Source organism: Salvelinus namaycush, chromosome 21 (assembly GCF_016432855.1).
Source record: "Salvelinus namaycush isolate Seneca chromosome 21, SaNama_1.0, whole genome shotgun sequence".
Classification (NCBI taxonomy): domain Eukaryota; kingdom Metazoa; phylum Chordata; class Actinopteri; order Salmoniformes; family Salmonidae; genus Salvelinus; species Salvelinus namaycush.
This window is the reverse complement of record NC_052327.1, coordinates 52,191,510-52,211,472: the sequence shown is the minus strand read 5'-3', so window position 1 is coordinate 52,211,472 and position 19,963 is coordinate 52,191,510. Positions and strand designations below refer to the sequence as shown.

General features: G+C 42.6%; 2 protein-coding genes across 2 annotated transcripts; both read right to left on the bottom strand.

Annotated features, from left to right (window-relative positions):
* Positions 1-8: 8 nt before the first annotated feature.
* On the bottom strand, positions 9-17,595 carry LOC120065967. Its single transcript, XM_039017007.1, has 11 exons — positions 17,535-17,595; positions 15,010-16,491; positions 12,477-12,788; positions 11,984-12,296; positions 11,296-11,761; positions 7,277-11,179; positions 7,015-7,140; positions 6,716-6,869; positions 6,362-6,467; positions 1,909-2,090; positions 9-655 (listed from the first exon to the last, which is right to left on the bottom strand). The coding sequence occupies exons 1-11, from the start codon at positions 17,593-17,595 to the stop codon at positions 555-557; spliced, it is 7,206 nt and encodes a 2,401-aa protein (XP_038872935.1). The 3' UTR covers positions 9-554.
* A 605-nt stretch (positions 17,596-18,200) lies between these two features.
* On the bottom strand, positions 18,201-19,415 carry LOC120065966 (protein TASOR-like). The gene is made up of 4 exons (XM_039017006.1): positions 19,397-19,415; positions 19,273-19,364; positions 18,669-18,806; positions 18,201-18,400 (listed from the first exon to the last, which is right to left on the bottom strand). Exons 1-4 carry the CDS (start codon positions 19,413-19,415, stop codon positions 18,218-18,220), a joined length of 432 nt encoding a protein of 143 aa, XP_038872934.1. The 3' UTR covers positions 18,201-18,217.
* Between the last annotated feature and the right edge of the window lie 548 nt (positions 19,416-19,963).

Genomic DNA, 19,963 nt, shown 5'->3' with positions numbered 1-19,963 from the left:
ATGAGGAACACTACTTCAATTTCTTTATATCGCAAAAGTACAATAAATGTCTTTACAAACATACATATAAATACACAATTGAAGAAATATAATGCTGAAGCAGATGTTAATCTATACACAATCTACCTGTTATAAAAAAAATATTACGAATAAATATATCTACATGAAATTAAAGGCAATTTACACAAAGGAACCAAAACGTTGATCTAAGTAAATGTTTTTAGCCTTTTTTTGTATTATTACACTACAATTATTTAGATCTGGGTTAGATCGTCAGTATGTATTAAACTTCTGAGAGAACGCCCAAGAATTCCCTAAAAAGTAGATTTTGGAATACAAATGTTTATTTCTTAAAGGGGCCTCCTCCTGAGTGGTTCCTCTCGAGGTTTGAAGGTTTCCTTAGAGTATTTCTTTGCCGCTGCTCATTGGCCTCTTGGTCGGGTTGATTTAAATCACTTTGACAACTTTGTTACAACTAAAAAAAGGGCTTTATAAATATAATGTTATTGCATTTTGATGTACTGAGGACTTCTGTGGACAGCTTCCCCATCAGCTTAAGAAATAGTGCATGTGTCACTCTGAGAAATCAGCAGGAAAGAGTTAATATTCATTGTGAAGATCCCATGTTTTGCAAACGCTTTGTCTGCCGTTGTGTCTGCAAAATAAATAAAGAATTATGTCAGAAACAAGCATTCTTGCGACTAAGAATCCTCATGTACATTGAACAAAAATATAAATGCAACATGCAAAGTGTTGATCCCATGATTCATGAGCTGAAATAAAAGATCCCAGAAATGTCCTATACGCACAAAAAGCTTATTTCTCTCAAATTTTGTAAAAAAATAATTTACATCCCTGTTAGTGAGCATTTCTCCTTTGCCAAGATAATCCATCTACCTAACAGGTGTGGCATATCAAGAAGCTGATTAAACAGCATGATCATTACACAGGTGCACCTTGTCCTGGGGACAATAAAAGGCCACTCTAAAATGTGCAGCTTTGTCATACAACACAATGCCACAGATTTCTCAAGATGACGGAGCGTGCAATTGGCATGCTGACTGCAGGAATGTCCATCAGAGGTGTTGCCAGATAATTTAATATTAATTTCTCTACCATAAGCCGCCTCAACCTTGTTTTTAAAGAATTTGGCAGTACGTCCAACCTGCCTCACAACTGCAAACCACGTGTATGGCGTTGTGTGGGCGAGCGGTTTGCTGATGTCAACATTGTAAACAGAGTGCCCCATGGTGGAGTTATGGTATGGGCAGGCATAAGCTATGGACAATGAACACAACTGCATTTAATCAATGGAAATTTGAATGCAGAGATACCGTGACAAGATCCTGAGGCCCATTGTCACCATCACCTTATATTTCAGCATGATAATGCACTGCCTCATGTCGCAAGGATCTGTACACAATTCTTGGAAGCTGAAAATGTCTCAGTTCTTCCATGGCCTGCATACTCACCAGACATGTCACCCATTAAGCATGTTTGGGATGCTCTGGGATCAACGTGTACGACAGCGTGTTTCAGGTCTCGCCAATATACAGCAACTTTCCACAGCCATTGAAGAGGAGTGGGACAACATTCCACAGGCCACAATCAACAGCCTGATCAAGTCTATGCGAAGGAGATGTGTCGCACTGCATGAGGCAAATGGTGGTCACACCAGATACTGACTGGTTTTCTGATCCACGCCCCTACTTTTTTCCTTCTTTTTTTAAGGTATCTGTGACCAACAGATGCAAATCTGTATTCCCAGTTGTGATATCTAGCCTAATGAATATATTTCAACTGACTCAGTAAAATCTTAGAAATTGCGTTTTATATTTTTGTTCAGTATATTTATTAGCTACACACGTAAACTTAACGAATTCTGTATAGGAAATTCTGATATCTCACCAGTTATAAATACAGGTAAACGAGCCGATACATTCTGGACCTGTAGGCGAACTAGACAGTGGAGGTAGTTGGGTCGTTCCCTTGAAATGACATCACATTCATGGTAGGGTAAGACCTCCACCATTCCAGCCTCCTGGCAGACATCCATGAAGATTTTTTTGCCCTGTGCTTCCACACTAGACCTGTAGAGGGAGGTACGAACAGTTATGGCAGTTAGGATTTTACGGGATCATTAGTTACCTTGAAATATAAAATTTACTTTGTCCAAGATTCAAATCAAATGCATTGTCTTTGACTACCTGCCTTAGACCTGTATCAAATAAAATCTAACTTAATTTTAAAGTGCATTTAAAATCGCAACACACTACAGTAAAACAATAACATTTTGCAAACAGAAGAATAAAAAGTGTAAATGAACAATTATGGTGGTTAGTAAGGATCTTTTACGGGATAATTAGTTCCCTTTAAAATATAAAAATGTACTTTGGCCGACATTAAATGAAACGCAGTGTCTTTGATGACTAGTGCACTGCAATCGACTTTAAAGGGGGATTTCTGCTTGAGCTGACATCTGTGGCATTTACAGAATTAATTCTCTAAAATATCAAGTCATCACTAGGGCTGTGGCGGTCATTGAATTTTGTCAGCTGTGATTGTCAAGCAAATAACTGCCGGTCTCAAGGTAATTGACCTTTAATTAACAAACACATTTTTAGCATCTCCTGGCTTCCACACTGATGCAGACCTTTGGAACATCTACATTTTTAGAAAGTCTATTAAATCCATTTAATATAGCCAACACCATCACAATAAATCCATTATTTATTTTAGACAGGTCTAAAGGAACATGATATGAAGAAAATGAAGTCTATTTCAGAAGAAGAGAAGAGCATACTCAATTGTCCTTATGGGAGTGCGCACATGCGGCTATTCTGTGTTGAGCAGTTTAACAAAGAAACATATCCTCCTATATGCTTCATTTAGAGTTACAGTTGAAGTCGGAAGTTTACATACACCTTAGCCAAATACATTTAATCTCAGTTTTTCACAATTCCTGACATTTAATCCTAGTAAAAATTCCCTGTTTTAGGTCAGTTAGGATCACCACTTTATTTTAAGAATGTGAAATGTCAGAATAATAGTAGAGAGATGGATTTATTTCAGCTTTTATTTCTTTCATCACATTCCCAGTGGGTCAGAAGTTTACATATACTCAATTAGTATTTGGTAGCATTGCCTTTAAATTGCTTAACTTGGGTCAAACGTTTCGGGTAGCTTTCCACAAGCTTCCCACAATAAATTGGATGAATTTTGGCCCATTCCTCCTGACAGAGCTGGTGTAACTGAGTCAGGTTTGTAGGCCTCCTTGCTCGCACATGCTTTTTCAGTTCTACCCACAAATTTTCTATAGGATTGAGGCCAGGGCTTTGTGATGGCCACTCCAATAGCTTGACCTGTGTTGTCCTTAAGCCATTTTGCCACAACTTTGGAAGTATGCTTGAGGATATTGTCCATTTGGAAGACGCATTTGCGACCAATCTTTAACTTCCTGAGACTGATGTCTTGAGATGTTCCTTCAATATATCCACATAATTTCCCCTCCCATCTATTTTGTGAAGTGCACCAGTCCCTCCTGCAGCAAAGCACCCCCACAACATGATGCTGCCACACCTGTGCTTCATGGTTGGGATGGTGTTCTTTGGCTTGCAAGCCTCCCCCTTTTTCCTCCAAACATAACGATGGTCATTATGGCCAAACAGTTCTATTTGGCCAATTAGTCTATCAGAAGCTTCTAAAGCCATGACATCATTTTCTGGAATTTTCCAAGCTGTTTAAAGGCACAGTCAACTTAGTGTATGTAAACTTCTGACCCACTGGAATTGTGATTAAGTGAAATAATCTGTCTGTAAACAATTGTTGGAAAAATGACTTGTGTCATGCACAAAGTAGATGTCCTAACTGACTTGCCAAAACTATAGTTTGTTAACAAGAAATTTGTGGAGTGGTTGAAAAACGAGTTTTAATGACTCCAACCTAAGTGTATGTAAACTTCCGACTTCAACTGTATTTATGCAACTTTAGTTGTGATACAAACGTTGGGCTATATGTTTTGATGCGACTTGCATGAAAGGCATGAGCTCTTTGTTTTTTAAGCAGGCTGTTAACACTTCATCAGTCTCTCATTCACAATTTGACAAGCACTTGATAATGCCTCGAATTTCCCGGTGGCATCCCCCTAGTGTGGCCGTAATGCCCCGTAATAAAATTGAAATAAAAACATGCATTTTGTGGCCGTTGTGCCCTTGGGCTGAATATAATAATTATAATTCCCTTCTCCCGGCTGCATGTTCCGACGCACCTCTGTCACGATCGTCATAATAACTGGACCAAAGCGCAGCGTAATCTGGGTTCCACATCTTTATTGCTATGTGAACCTCAAAGCAAAACAAAACAATAAACGAACAAAACGAAACGTGAAGCTATAATAGCACTCACAGGCAACTATACATAGTCAAGATCCCACAAAGCACAATGGGGAAATGGCTGCCTAAATATGATCCCCAATCAGAGACAACGATAAACAGCTGCCTCTGATTGGGAACCATACCAGGCCAACATAAATCATTAATCACCTAGATAACCCACCCTAGTCACTGTCACCCCCCAACCAACATAGAGAATAAACAGCTCTCTATGGTCAGGGCGTGACAACCTCTCACTCACACGGTTCTCAGATATCTCAATTCTTATTAGCCAATGCCCGTAACGTGATCGGGCTCTTCTTACAGTCATCTATCACAGCTCTGAAGTAAGCTACAAGTGAAGACAAGACACGTCGAGGACGCAACTGCGCTAATCAATCTTATCAAATTCCGAGGCGCATATTAAAGATGCTAGAACTGTCCACGTTTACTTTTCGTCAGCAATCAAGATGAGTAGGCCTAACGAAGACCAAAAGCACTAGGCTATGTCAATCGACAATTTTTTTCATTTTACCTTTTTATTTAACTAGGCAAGTCAGTTAATAACACATTCTTATTTTCAATGACAATCTACCAGGGAACAGTGGGTTAACTGCCTTGTTCAGAGGCAGAACAACAGATTTTTACCTTGTCAGCTCGGGGATTCGATCTTGCAACCTTTAGGTTACAAGTTCAACGCTCTAACCACTAGGCTATCTGCCGCCCCACTATCCCCCATAGTTATAAAGTTGACCTATTCTATTGGTCCGAGAGAGAAATATTCCAAACATAGTCTGGGACAGTTGTGGGATGCGATTAAATACCAAATTAATACAACTACTTGCATCCAAAAAAACTTTCAAAAGCAATGAGGCTGAAGCAACAGATCAGAACATTTTGCTTAAAATGTTGATAAACTATTAGGCTATTTCTTCACCTTTATAAGCACAGCAATGTGCACACAGGCAGCAGGCTATAAGCACGAATATTCCAAAATGCAATCAATTAGCGGGAAAACACCATTCTCTAAAGTGACCACATGCGATTATACATGTAATGCTTTATTATAAAGGTGCATTTTTATGGTGAAAATGATCTTCCCCAGACTTGAAAATCACACACCGCCTATGTATGCCACTGGTTACAAAGCGGATTAATGTGCTTAATTTTAAGAAGTTATTTGGCCACTTTAGTTGTGATACAACCCTTATCAAAACATATAGGCCTATGGGCTAGACTACATGAGGTGTGCAACTATGATTTGAAAAAGTCGCCAAAAAAAAAGGCACGCGCTGTTTCTTGCCTTACGCTGTACATCAAGTGATAGGCTAATATTGTCACTTATCAGACTATTCTTGATTTAATCTGGTCTTTACATATACTAAATAATATGTGTGACATTTGTTTTGATTTAGAATGGACCATTAACATGCACCTGTCTCGGGGCAGGGGAAAATACATGTCATCTATGCAATTAAATAGCGAATGGAGGACGCTTTTCCCCATGGTTCATTTTCATGCCAGCCAGGTAGGTTATACTCCTGTTGTAAAGGAGTTGGGAAAGTTGAGAAATATAATATGCCTAGCCTATAGAAAGCTGATGAGATCCTCTTTTTAAGAGGTCTTCAAAACTGTTTTCTCACGCAATTGCATAGCCTATAGAATTTTTGCACAACATGATGGGCAATCATGAAGTGTTTGATTTGATTTTCAAATACATTTGCATTGATGTCAGAGTGATTAGGGGCACAATAGAGTGCTGGGTACCAGGCAGTTAGTACGTTTGGTAGGCTACTAATGACCATCAGCAGCATCAGAGCTGGAAGAAGCCCAGTTACCGTGACTAAACAGCCACGTGGAATTTGACTGTGGTCATGACTCGTGACTGCCGGTGTGGCAGTAATATGGTCACCGCCCTAACAGCCCTAGTCGTCACCACACATCTAAAGAAGCCATCGTAAAGCTTCTTACAAGAGCAAGAATAAGCTTACCGTGCGTTCTCTTTCAGTTTCCGGCTGTCTCTGTAGTGCAACAGCCATTTCCACTTCCCTTTTTTACTCAGTCCCTCCAGGAAACCAGACATTTTCTTCATGTTGCCTGAGAGAGAGCGAGAGTTACTCAGCGACTCACACATTCCATGCAATGTTGGGAGGGAACATAGCCTGGCCCCAGATCTGTTTCTTGCCAAACATCAGCCATAGGAGTTGGCAAGATGACACAAACTGATCTGGGACCAGGCTAGGGACATCCTAGTTGCTTGTAGAGATAACTGCTGTGAAAACATAATAACATGTAGAAAATGCACTTTTTTATATGTTCTCTTGCAAATAGAGAAGCGTCCATACTGAGACTGAGTGTGTGCAGAGCTGCTCCCTCAAACACCACAAAACCGCCTTTGCCGAAGAGTTCTTGGTGGGTCAGGTTCACGATGTCATCAGGACGGTCAATACCAGCAAACAACACATTCTGAGACTTCTTTAACTCAAGCAAGTGAGGGACCTAAGGGTAGAACAGAAATCTCAAAACGACGATGTAATGACAAAGTATACCGATTCAAAAGGTTGGATTTCGAATCTGGATTGATGATTATTTTCCGGGAGTTTGAAATACTTTTTATAAGTCTACAATGGTATAACAGTCTTACCTCACAAATGTGTTCAGCAATATCTTCGTTCCTTAAGATGATGTGTAGAGGGCACGATGGACTTTCCTTTCCAAGGCAGAATTGAGACTGTTCTACCGCAATGTGGCCCTCTGCTTCTAACAGCTCCTACAAAATTAAAATGCTTGTTTTTAAACATGGCGGAATAATAAATGTTGGCTTTCATTATTGTACTAATGGTTTTCATAGACTAGTCCCAGATCTGTTTGCACTGCATAGGCTAACGTTTTTACATTCATCTTACCTTCGTCTCTCTGAAGAATGGGTCAGATGATGTCACCAGTATGTAGAACCTGAATTTGTTCTTACATGACTGTCTCACAACAGAGTTCAGATTATCATGCAGGCTGTCATACATGTCCTCCTTCATCTGCCCACAGAAGTCTTTGCTTGGAGCTCGACACTTTGGCGAACTGTTTCTCTTTGCTTCTTCCCTCTTGAGTCTCTCAGTTCTGGATGGGTATTTTTTGCCTGCGCAGACCTCGGTCATCATAGCATGGTACGCCTTGAAACTATCCACAACCAGATCTGAAACTTTTACATGCGTCATCTCACTGCCCTTTGTACAGGACAATTTCTTAAGATGCTGAGGTTCTCCATCTGTTTCTTCAGGCATAGCCATCCTTTCAGGCATCTCCACTCTGATCTTTTGTGCTGCAAGTGACGGTATCGCCTCCCAGTGCTCCTCGGAGCCGTCCTGATCCTCCTGTAGACTGGAAAAGTGCACTGTCACAGCCGGGCTACTGGTGGAAGCTCTTTCTTCTACGTTTGACCTGCGGTGTCTCGATCGGATGTACCTGCTGCTGCTACTACTCTTACGTTTTAGCATCTGGTTCATTCTCTCTGAGAAGATGAGGGTCTCCAGATCCATAGATGACTGTGTAAGATCAGATTCATCAGCGTTATGTGTATCATCCCACCTCTTGGAGAACTCCAGAAAACTGCTCAAGCCCTGTCTGTTTGAGTCAGGAACAGTCCGTGTGTGCATGCTTGCTGTAGGTTTCAAAACGGGATAGTTTTCATAGGTGATTCTGTTTCCTTTGTGATCCAAAACGGTAACTAAGCGTGGCTTTGCCACTGAGGAGTCTTCTTCCTTGGTCATATCCATCTGGCTGCCACTCCTCGTAGCCCTACAATACTTTAACCACTCCTGTTGGTTCTCTTCCATACGGGAAAGTATTTTGTCTGATTCTTCAGACTGGAAGGTGACCGACGAGGAAATGCCTTGCTTGCTGAAGTCCAAAACCCCATCAAATTCCCTTTGCTCCCATTCCTGAGACTGGCGTAAAGAGTTGATGAAGTCAAGTCTTGTTTTATTCAACCGGAATTTACTTCTTAAATGTTTGTCATCTGATATCCAATTGGTCTCTAAACTGGATTCAATTTTGTCTTTATCTACAGAAGGCGCCTCATTTTCACCCATAACATCCTCATCAGCCATAACATCCTCATAATCTTGCAAAACTGCAATCTGTCTCATCTCTCTGGCATACTCTGTGTTATAAGGGTGAGCATTAGTGTTTGAGCGGACAGGGGTATCGGTTTGTTTGCTTTTTAGGACATCTGAAGACATAGGATCAATATCTGTTGGTCCTTCTTCCCAGTTGTACTGTCCTCTGCTGTCCTCACTCTTGGAGAGATTCACAATCATGGCAGGTTGCTGGCTGTTTGGCTGGGGCTGAGTAAAACTGTGCACTGAAAGGTTCTGAGAAGCTGCTGTAGGTCCACTGCCCGCTGGAATACTCAGACGGGTGGACTGTAGGATGAGCTCACTTAAGGCAGGATGCAAACAAGTCTCTCTTTCTAAGGCGATTTCACTAAAGTTCCCAGTTAATGTTGTTTCATTGGACAGGACTTCCGGGTGGATTGATGGCACAGAGAAGGCAGCTTTCTCTGTTAAGGAACAGTGGGTGTTGGGAAAGGAGTAAGATAAACTATGCAGCGAATGGCGACTTGAATGAGCATGCAGGTCTGGTTCAACAGCGGCAAGTCGCATATTTGAATATGGATCGTAATCGCTTCTTTCCTTTAAAGAAGATGAGGGAGTGTTGAGAGGTGTGCTAGTGGCGATTGGGTTCTTGCGAGGATCAGCCAATATTTGAGAGAACTGATTATCAATGGCTTCCAGATTATTTGGTTTGTTATTGTTGCTGGATTTATGCAGCTTGTGCAACCCAGTAGCAGCCCTAGCTTTATAGAGACTAAGACTTGGTTCATGATGATCCTTTTCATTTTCAATGAGCGCAAGACCACTATCGAGGTTGGGACTGTTGGTGTCTTTCGCATTGGGCAACAAAACAGTGTTTGGTGTGTGATGGATATAAGAAAATCCTGGAACGAAAGGTGGCTCGCATTCTGTAGGAGTTGGGCATCTGCTGTAACCTTCCCCAGTGCTGAGGGGTTTGCTGACCCCATCGGCATCGCAGATGGCCAAGGAGGCGCTGCAGATGTCAGGAATGGGGATGTAACCATACAGCACCTCATCCACAGTTGGGCATCGACTGACTGATTCTGTTCCCTTTGAAACTATTTTTGCTAGCATTTCAGCTGATAACACATTAGCACTATCACAGACTGTGATCAGTGTCTCTTTCTGACTTGGGTGAGTATCATGCACCTCTGTGTGATTAATATCCTGGCTATCCTTCTCTACTCCAATGAATGGTATTTCTACTCCAATAAATGGAATTTCTACCTGACCTTGCGCCATCTCTGATGCCTCACCTATTGAATGTAGAACATCTGTGTGTGCGATGTCTTCCCTGGGAATCGGTGGTATTTCCACCTGACCTGTCAGTCTTTCTGATGTCTCGTCTTGAGAATGTTGGGACCCTGGCGGGAATGTTGTGGAGCTTTGAGTTGTGACATCATCAGATTTACTCTGACCCTGCATCAATTCTTTTTCCTGTTCTTTAGTTTCTACATCAGCCTCATCTATTTCATGTTTAGCCACTCCTAAAACATTATTGGGCTGAATGAGTGTGTGAAACTCGCCTACAAAAGGCATATTCCCATCGCATACTGGAAATACTTGCGTGGGCAGTTCATCATCTTTACATTTAATCTCACCATGCATTTCTGGCAGTACTCTGCTAGTCCCAGCAGAAACATCCCCACCCTGCCCCATTGGTAGTTCCTCATCCGTGGAACCATTTATATCATGCACTACAGTGGGTTCTACGTCTATGTACAGCTTGCCATTACATTTCACAGGTAGTGTCGTATCTCTCGGATCATTTCCACCATGCACCACTGACAGTGTTGCTTTATGGGAATCAATGTCAGTATGTGATATCTCTGGTAGTGCCTCAGCCACAGACGTATTCCCATCACACACCACAGGTGGTGCTTTATCTCCTGAATCTTCTCCACAAATCATCGCTGGTAGGGTCTCATCTCTAGTATCATTCCCATCCTGCATTGCAGTTTGCACCTGGTCTTTGGTGTTTCCATAATCTCTGGGAACATTTTCACTGTGCACTGCTTTGAGTGCCTTATCTTTATCAATGAAATCCTTCCCAACATGCACAGCAGTTTGTGCTTTAGTGATTTCCTTGTTTGTGGTATCTTTCCCAGCATGCACCGCTTCTGGTTTTGCAGCTTCAACAGAATCCTTCACGTTGTGATCTACTTTGTGCATCTCCTCTTTTGACTCACTGCCATCCCAGATGACAACGTGAGCCCCATCTCTGGCTTCATTTGCATTACTCTCAACTGTGTCAGCCATATTGGCAGCATCACCATCCATCTGCACTTCTGTGTATGGCATTGTTTTGACTGAATCGTTATCTTTAAGTTGTTGCTCCTTATTGACATCTTTAGAGCCCATGGTTTTAAGACACGCTGCATTTGGTTCTCCATCACCCGTCTTCTCCTCCTCCTTTTGGACAAGCTTTTTGTTGTTGCCCTCCAAAGCCTGAGCAGTTTCAGTCTCCAGGAGCTTTTCTTGATGAATGTACACACTTGCTGCCTGTTCACACAGAAGTATGTACGATTGATCACTTTCCAAAGTTCTTTCGTAAGGGGACACACCATTTTGGAGGGTACCCTTGCTGTCATTCTCATGGTTGTTGGTTTCATAGTCTTCATCATCACCCAGGTCACTTGATTTTTCTGACATCATGCTGTCCACACGGTCTCTGTAAACCTGTAGAGAAAGAGAACAAGAAGATAAACAATTAATCATTGCAACAAAAAAAACAAGTCTACAAATGTATTAGAAAACATATGTGGTTTAAATATATAATATATTTGTTTTCCAACCTTTAACTCAACACCTGTACTTCGTTTCGGACAAGAGATGGTTTCCTTGTGCAGGCCAGTTGCTTTTCGGTATAATGGATGATTTTTACAATCTATTCTCTGCTTAGACTCTGTGTCTAGAGAGACTAGCACAGTTGAGGTTGTTTTCATTGAAAGGTCCAATACCTCAGCTTCCAGGCTTAATGGTTGTGCTTCTTTTTTACCCATGTTACTAAGGTCCAAAACTTCAGGTTCTGGTATCCTGGAGAGGGCTATATAAGCAGGGGAACTTGTCTTGGTCTCAGGTGGAACCTGGGCTGGTACCGTTCCATGAGCCACTTCTGTAGAATCCTTTTTTTCCAAACATGTTAGAGTTGAGTCTGCCTGGCAGAACCTCGCAGTGGACCTGCTGTAGAAAAGACCTATCCACATGTGGATAATGAGCTGAACCTGTTCCTTTGTGTCCTTAATGTCAAAATCCCATGGGCTGTACAGAGAGGGAGTGCAGAGGGATGAAGGGAAAGGACAGAGAAAAATCAGAGTTTTAATTTGCAATTCCAGTCAAACAATTAGTCGACCACTGTGAGTAATATAGTATCAGCTTTTGGTCTCTAGCAAACTCTTCAGTTATCCTTTCTTCTAGCTACTGTATGCATAACTAATCAAACTGAAGACATTAGTATTTAAGTTAGTGATTGTAAGTACATACCCATGTAGGGCTCTAATAACTGTTTTATCCTTAGGGTCGTTGGTAAACTTGCTGTCTGAATTAAAGTTGTAGTTTTCCTTCCACAGCCTTGTCACTTGAACTGAGCCATCTTTTTCAATGAACCGCCGGAAGCGATGGAACTTCTGCTTGCACCCGATTCCTTTGCTCAGGGATTCCGGAGCCAATCCGGGTTCCTTCCTGTTCTGGTCCTTCTGCTGACACAGGAAGGCCCGTAGTGTTTGAGATCCGTCAGCAAAGATATCCTTGCGATGCTGCTGAAGTCCCTCCGAAATTGGGACTTGAAGGATTGAACCTGACAAACCCAATAGTAGAGAGGATGGCGGCAGTGAGTATGAATGTTCGTGTGAGACTAACACAACCCGCTCCCCACTCCCCACTACCAGCCCCTTGGGTGACGGAGACTGAGGGAGGAGTTTAAGCCTAGCAGCAGAAGGGTGCTTCAGCAGAGCAGGAAGGACAAACTCTGGCTCACCATCTGGATCATGAGGAGAGATGCCATCTTTGACACTGTTGTCACTTATCACCAAACTTGGGTGGTCATCTTGTTTCTCAAGAGCCTTTGGGTCTGACTGTTGTTCCAGTACTTTGTCATTACTGGTACTGCGAGCCAAATTAACCAATAAGGTCAGAGAATCTGCAGGTGGGCATGATACAGTGCTGGCACATTCGCAGGTGCTACCCCTACTGACAACACGGCTGTCATCCGGGTCAAGTGTCACTAGTTGGGAGGATATAGCTACTTTCTCACTTTCTAAAGAAGCTGGTGAGCGATAATGCAACCACCCTGTAGAAACAAAAGACACAAAGGAGACAGAAGGAACAGCATGAAAACAGTAGCGCATGGTGATGATTAATACCTACATGGCTGTAAAGCAGTCCCCTGCATGCAAATTAGGTAGTAAAGATCTTTATTTTATTTATTTTTTTACTTTTTGAAGCTGATAATGTATTTCTTGCAATAGTAAGAAATATCCTCGCCAACCCACTGAACCTAATTTAAACATGATCTGTAATAGATGTAACTTTATGTTCAACAGGGGGACCGCAGCAATAGGGGATCTAGCCAAACAACACACAGCAAGATGAGGCAGAGGCGGCAGCAAGAGGTCCCAGATCTGTTTGTGCCGTCTTACCACGTGCGTTACAATGACCATAGGATGGCACAAACTGATCTGGGACCAGGCAAGCAAGAGCCCATTAGCACATTACTTCAGAATGCCGCTTTGCAGTTCAGATGAAAAAGGAAATATAGAAACGGAATCGTCAGGAATTCAAGACAACCGGATTATTTCGGTATATTTCAACATTTCAGCACATATATTAACTGTAATCACAACTCAATGATGAAGAACATTGCTATCTAATTTAGCATTTGGTTTAATGAGAACAAAAGAAAATCCATCTGCATGGTCTGTTATTTGCATGACATGTGAAGTTCACAACAACCACGAACTTCCCCAAAAGGAACTTACATTTTTTCCTAATGGAGTCTGCATGCTCGTGTTTCTTTTTGAATGGTCTCCTCTGACTCGCCAAGATGATTGTTGTTGAAGGTGAGCTAGGCAAAGCCTCAGATGTTTGGTCAGATGTGGCTTGAGGTGGGACCAGGTCTAGTCTGTCCTGAATATCTTTCTTTAACGGAATATCACTTTTTTCTGGAGATTTGTGTGCGTCATTATGCAACTCCGTAGGAGTCAAGCCTAATGCTAGTGCAAACTTTGGGTCTAGGCCAAATGTCTGTTCCTTTGCAACTTCAACAGCACCTGTGGTTCTGTCCTGGTTGGCTTTGTTGATATTATCATTTTCCATTTTATCCATGCCAGGAGTATCAGCCTTGCTTTTCTTGTTCAAGGGTGATGTTTGATCTTCTGGAGCAGGATTGATGGATGTATTCCTCTTTCCCCCTCTTGAAAGAACTGTCTTTAGTTGACTGAGGGATATTGCGACATATTGACGCTTCTTTTTGTGTTTTCCTGAGGAAGGAGAATCCGTGTCTTTGTTCAGGACCAGTTCTGAGGGATTCAGAGAGGCCATCTTGCCTACATCAGCCATTTTGACCTCATGCAGACTGTCTTTACTGTCTAACATCCCTATGGGCAAATCTTTGTTCTCATCTGACTTGTTCAACTCTAGGTTAGGTCCATCTCCTGTTTCTATGGGTTGGGGGACTTTGATACAAGCTTCAACCATCATCTCGTCAGCACATTGTTTGTGATCTAACACTTTCCCCTTAATTTTCAATGATTCTATATCCTTGGCGATAACTTCTGAACCGTGAGGGACAAAAATTCTACCACATTCGGAGATGATTGCCTTCAAGTCCCACCGTTCTGTCTTCTTTTTCAATGGATGGTCATCATGAATCAAATCCATACTTTCTTTATTTCTCAATGGGTGATAGTGGATTAAATCCTTGCTTTTCATTTTCAATGGAGGATCTTGGATCAAATTCCTCAATTCTCTTGGCATTTTCAATGGGTGAACTTGGGTCACATCCACCTTTTCCTTCTTTTTCAATGGGGGATCTTGGATCAAATTCATCAGTTCTCTTGGCATTTTCAATGGGTGAACTTGGGTTACATCCATCCTTTCCTCCTTTTGCAATGGGTTAACTTGAATTAAATCCATCTGTTCCTTCCTCTTTTTCAATAGGTAGACTTCACTTGAATCCATACTTTCCATGTCCTCTTTTTCTTTCTCTTCAAAGTCAGCCACTGTAGACCTCAAGATCCTTTTACCCAATCCGCTAAATCTATGACGTTTCCTTGGCCGTTTCCTCCAATCAGATATAGAGGAATGACTGACCTCTGTGGGTTTTGAAGGCTGATTGGCCTTGCCACGTTGCCCATTGAGAGCACTTCCGCCCTTATCCTGTACTTTGGCGCAAGGCAAACTGGAGTTATTTGTGGTAGACTCTGTGTTGATCAAGTCAAGGTTCTCATTGTGAGGTAAAACGGTTGCAGTTCTTTCAGTGGCAGTGATGACTAACACTGTTGGGAGGTTACCTGATGCAGGTGAGGTTGAAACCTCTGTCACCTCTGTGGCCTTTTTCATCACTCTCATACTGGCTATCCCAAAAGCCTTTGCCGACACTTCAAGCTGGGAAAGATCAGAGGGAACCTCCTCTTGCACCTCCTTCTGAGGCAAAGTTCTCACATTATCCTCTACGCCTGCCGCTGGTGCCTTGCTATTGGGCTTGGTCGCCAGGGCCGGACTAGGTTTCCTCAAGACCCCTGCTGAGACTGGAGGCTGTGAAACACCAGAGGGCATTTCCTTTTGCACCTCCTTCAGGTACAAGTTAGTCTCTTCATTCGCTACTCCTACCTCTGGAGCGTTGCAGTCTGCCTTGCCCAATGCTGCCAGGTCAGCTTTCCCCAAGACCTCTGCAGAGACTGGAGGCTGTGAAACACCAGAGGGCATATCCTTTTGCACCTCCTTCAGGTACAAGTTAGTCTCTTCATTCGCTACTCCTACCTCTGGAGCGTTGCAGTCTGCCTTGACCAATGCTGCCAGGTCAGCTTTCCCCAAGACCTCTGCAGAGACTGCAGGCTGTAAACGATCAGAATGCACCTTTTCTTGTACATCAACTTCAACCTCCTCTGGGATCAAACGTGTCCCTTCATCCTCTGTTCTTACCCCTGGTGCATTACAGTCAGCCTTGGTCTTCCCAGGTTTTTCAGAGCCATCTGCCGACACAGAAGGCTGAGAAAGATCAGAGTGAAGCTCCTCCTGCACCTCTTTTGGAGGCAAAGTTATCCCTGGTGCATTACTGTGTGCCTTGTTCAAGCCAGGTTTCCCAAAATCGTCTGCAGGGATTAGAGGCTTGCTAAGATCCGAGGGCAACCTTTCTTGCACTTCCTTCGAAAGCAGGTTATTCCCTTCCTTTACTGCTTTGTCTGATGCATTACTGTCTTCCATAGTCTTACCAGGTTTCTCAAAGTCCTTCATTGACACTACAAGTGCTTTACTAAAGTCTGCTGCTGTGTCAGCTGTGTCTCCTGGGGCCTTTCCCCCTGACTGCTGCTCCTCTGGGCCACCCAGACTAGCAGGACTCATGGGGGACCCCTCTGGAGATGACAGACAGTAGTAGACATCATCATCCGGCTCATCTCCTCGCTCCTCTCGCCCTGCCACCAGAAGCTCCGTGGCTCTGGACACCGACAGCTCAAAGGAGCCTGGCTGGTGGAAATAAGATTTGAGACGTTTCCATCCCATCTCAGTCCACTTGGGGGCGGAGTAGAGGTATTTGAGGGCGTCGGGAACATCAAACTGATCTGGGAAGATGCTGGCCTCCCTGGATGGACTGATGGTAAGCCCAGGGTGGATGAGGGAAGCGTAGCTCTGGATATGCTGCTCTAGTAAACCACGTAGCTCCCCACTTGGTGAAGGGAGGCACTTTTCCACCTCTGTCTCTGCATAGTTCAGTGCCGGCACCACCTGGAGGCACTCTGGTGAGAGGAAGGGCTTCTTCCAGCAGACCTTGGTGTCTGTGGTAAAAAATAAAAAAAGGCATTACATAAAGATACATCACAAAAGATTAGATAAAAATCACTACTGTATACAAGGGCATAAGTGTTCACAAATTAAAGTTGGCCACACACACCTCTATGTATAGCTCTGGAGTCTGGAAACACAAACATCCCCTGCAATACCTCTGGCTTACTGGACCCAGTATCTGGAAATATACAATTATAATGTCACGTTAGAAGCTAAATATCTATCTACAATATCTAAATACAGTATGTTGTGTATACAGGTTCTGTCTTACCTTCATATGTGAGGAAGTGAGATGAATGTAACAGTATAAGAAAACCATTATCATTCAGTTGTATTGTGAGGGCCTGTTAGTAAGAAAAATATAATTTATTTGAATCAAAGTCTGACAAGGCAACAATGTACTGCATTCCGTTCTTTCAATAGTCTGTGAGCCAAATTTAAAAACAATGAAAGCTCACCAGGTCTTTCTCCTTGAGGTCCTGTGTGAGCTGAGAGAGAGAGGTGTCTTCAGCCTCACTGGGTGCAAGCTCATACAGACTGCAACCCATTCCTTCCAGAGACACTGAAAAACAGTACAACTCAATATAATAAAGTACTCCTAATGTGTAATAAGTTAGTTATTGCAAGAAAATACAAAATACAGAAAAAAAGGTGATCATTTAGACATTCAGCATTCCATGGTAAAGAACGAAAAATAAATCTGTGTAAAGCTAATATAATAAAATATGCCATTTAGCAGAAGCTTTTATCCAAAGTGACTTACAGTCATGCGTGCATACATTTCATGTATGGGTGGCCCCGGGAATCAAACCCATAATCCTGAGGTTGCAAGCGTCATGCTCTACCACTGAGCCATATACACTCAATAAAGACTGTTATCAAAGCTGAATAAATAAACAGTTTCATCTTTATTCAGATAAGCAACACCTAAAAATTTCCTGAGAGGGTTTTGTTTGTGGTGACACTGCTCAAACAAAATGCTATCTATCAAAATGAAACCTCTTTTTGAGTACATTTACAAACATGACTGTACCTTCACCGGAGAAGCAGGTTTCAAATATAGCCTTCGGTAATTTCTGCCTCAGATCTGACATTTGAATTGCTCCGTCAACTGACATCATTGTTGGACTGCAATCAACCAAAAGGAAGGACGTGTAATTCATGTGACATTCTCAAGTTATGTTACCACATGAAAACAGAATAAAATGGGGAAGTACTGAAATGTGTTTTTAGATTTTCCGTTGCTTAATGTTTTTCCATGGAGTGTCCTACTGAACACGACCCACATCAAGTCAATTGGAGATAGATTCAGAATATATTTTTAAAGTCGTATCATAGGGAGAGACAGTACACCTTCACAGGGTTGCGTTGAACTTACAGTTTAGCTGGGATTAGGGGTCCTGTGCTGGACTTCAGACCCACATGGTAGATCTGAGAGCTGATTTGGAGCTGGCCCCTCCACGGATAGTAGTGAAAGACTGTAATCGTATTCCATTACCATTATCATAACATTATCCAAAAGCACCAGTGCAGTGTTACAATACACACAAAAAGTCAAATTCATATGGATAACACACTAGACATAGACACATTGATAAGTAGGCATCAGTTCATTGCTCACCTGTTTTTTCTTCCTCACTAAAAAGACAGGGAGACATTTTTATTTTTATTAATCATAACAATAACAGTTTAATTCCTTTTTTCACCTAATATTTTCTATTGAGCATAATGTCGTTTGTTACAAACCCCCATGAGGGGAAAGAGGGAAGTGTACCTTTTCTCCTGCTCCTCTGATGCGGATGTCTTGGTATCCCAATAGGAGAAAGCCACGATAGCGAATGGGCAGACATGGCTGGGAGGCTGGACTGCCCCTCCAACAGGCAGCTCATACATGTAGTACTGCAAAGACCAACACAAATCTCGTCAGCTTTGCTATTGTGTTCTATTTACCACTACTGTATCTGCAGGTGTATTTCATCAACTTTGCTAAATGCCTGTGGCAAAAAGACAAATAATACATAATTACATTTTTTCGTTAGAGGTAGCTTACTAAATAACATTTTTGTTTTATTGCTTTGACACACTGAGCGCATATTTGACAATTGAAGGCAACTTAACACACCATGTGAGAGGGAGGGATGATGGTGGAAGGAGGGAGGAGTCTCACCTGTGTTCTCTCGAAGGCCAGGAAGGAGCTGGTGTTGGCTGATACAGAACTGAGCTGCTCTGATACATGACAGTCAAACTCATTAGAGGGAGAGGTGTAGTTTACTGTGTAGTTCTCAGTCACCTCTCTGACCCTGCCCTGTAGAACCCCACAAAAAGAGAGAGAATTAAATTGCAGGCCCTTTCAACTAATCAATCAAATATATTTATAAAGCAGTTGACCCAAATATATTCATCAGCAGTAGTCCCAAATTGCTTTACAGTAACCCGGGCCTAGACCGCAAACAGAAGCAGAAGCACAGTGGCCAGGAGGCAGAAACCTCAAGACAAACCTTTGGGGGAAAGGAGGTTACCCAACTTTGAGGTTACCCAACATTATGACCCGGTGGCCGGTTCTGACTAGAGGGAGTACAGCTACGACCGGAAGTGTTTTTTTTTTGTAGCAGGTTAGGAGAATTAACGTGGCAGGTTAGGAGACTTAGGTTAAGGTTAGGAAAAGAGTAACGGTTTAAAATGCTCTCATAACCTGCTATAAAAAGTTACTTCCGGTCGTAGCTGTACTTCCTCTAGTCAGCACCCCTATTGCCCTGCTACTGTGTACATACCTTGGTGAGCTTGATGATGGCGATGTACCCAGACTTCCCGTGGTACCAGCGGTTTAAGTCCAGGCAGTCCGAGTACTTGGACACGTACACACCTGAGTTACCAAGAAAAGACACACGTGCACACCTGAGTTAAACAAGAACATTCACAACACTGATAAGTCTGTTTCCACAACAAGAACATGGGGTGGTGAGTGTTCCAGTATCCCCCCTCCTCTTTCCGATAAAACCAAAACAACAAGAACATGGGGTGGAGAGTGTTCCAGTATCCCCCCTCCTCTTTCTGATAAAACCAAAACAACAAGAACATGGGGTGGTGAGTGTTCCAGTATCCCCCCTCCTCTTTCTGATAAAACCAAAACAACAAGAACATGGGGTGGTGAGTGTTCCAGTATCCCCCCTCCTCTTTCCGATAAAACCAAAACAACAAGAACATGGGGTGGTGAGTGTTCCAGTATCCCCCCTCCTCTTTCTGATAAAACCATAACAACAAGAACATGGGGTGGTGAGTGTTCCAGTATCCCCCCTCCTCTTTCCGATAAAACCAAAACAACAAGAACATGGGGTGGTGAGTGTTCCAGTATCCCCCCTCCTCTTTCCGATAAAACCAAAACAACAAGAACATGGGGTGGTGAGTGTTCCAGTATCCCCCCTCCTCTTTCCGATAAAACCAAAACAACAAGAACATGGGGTG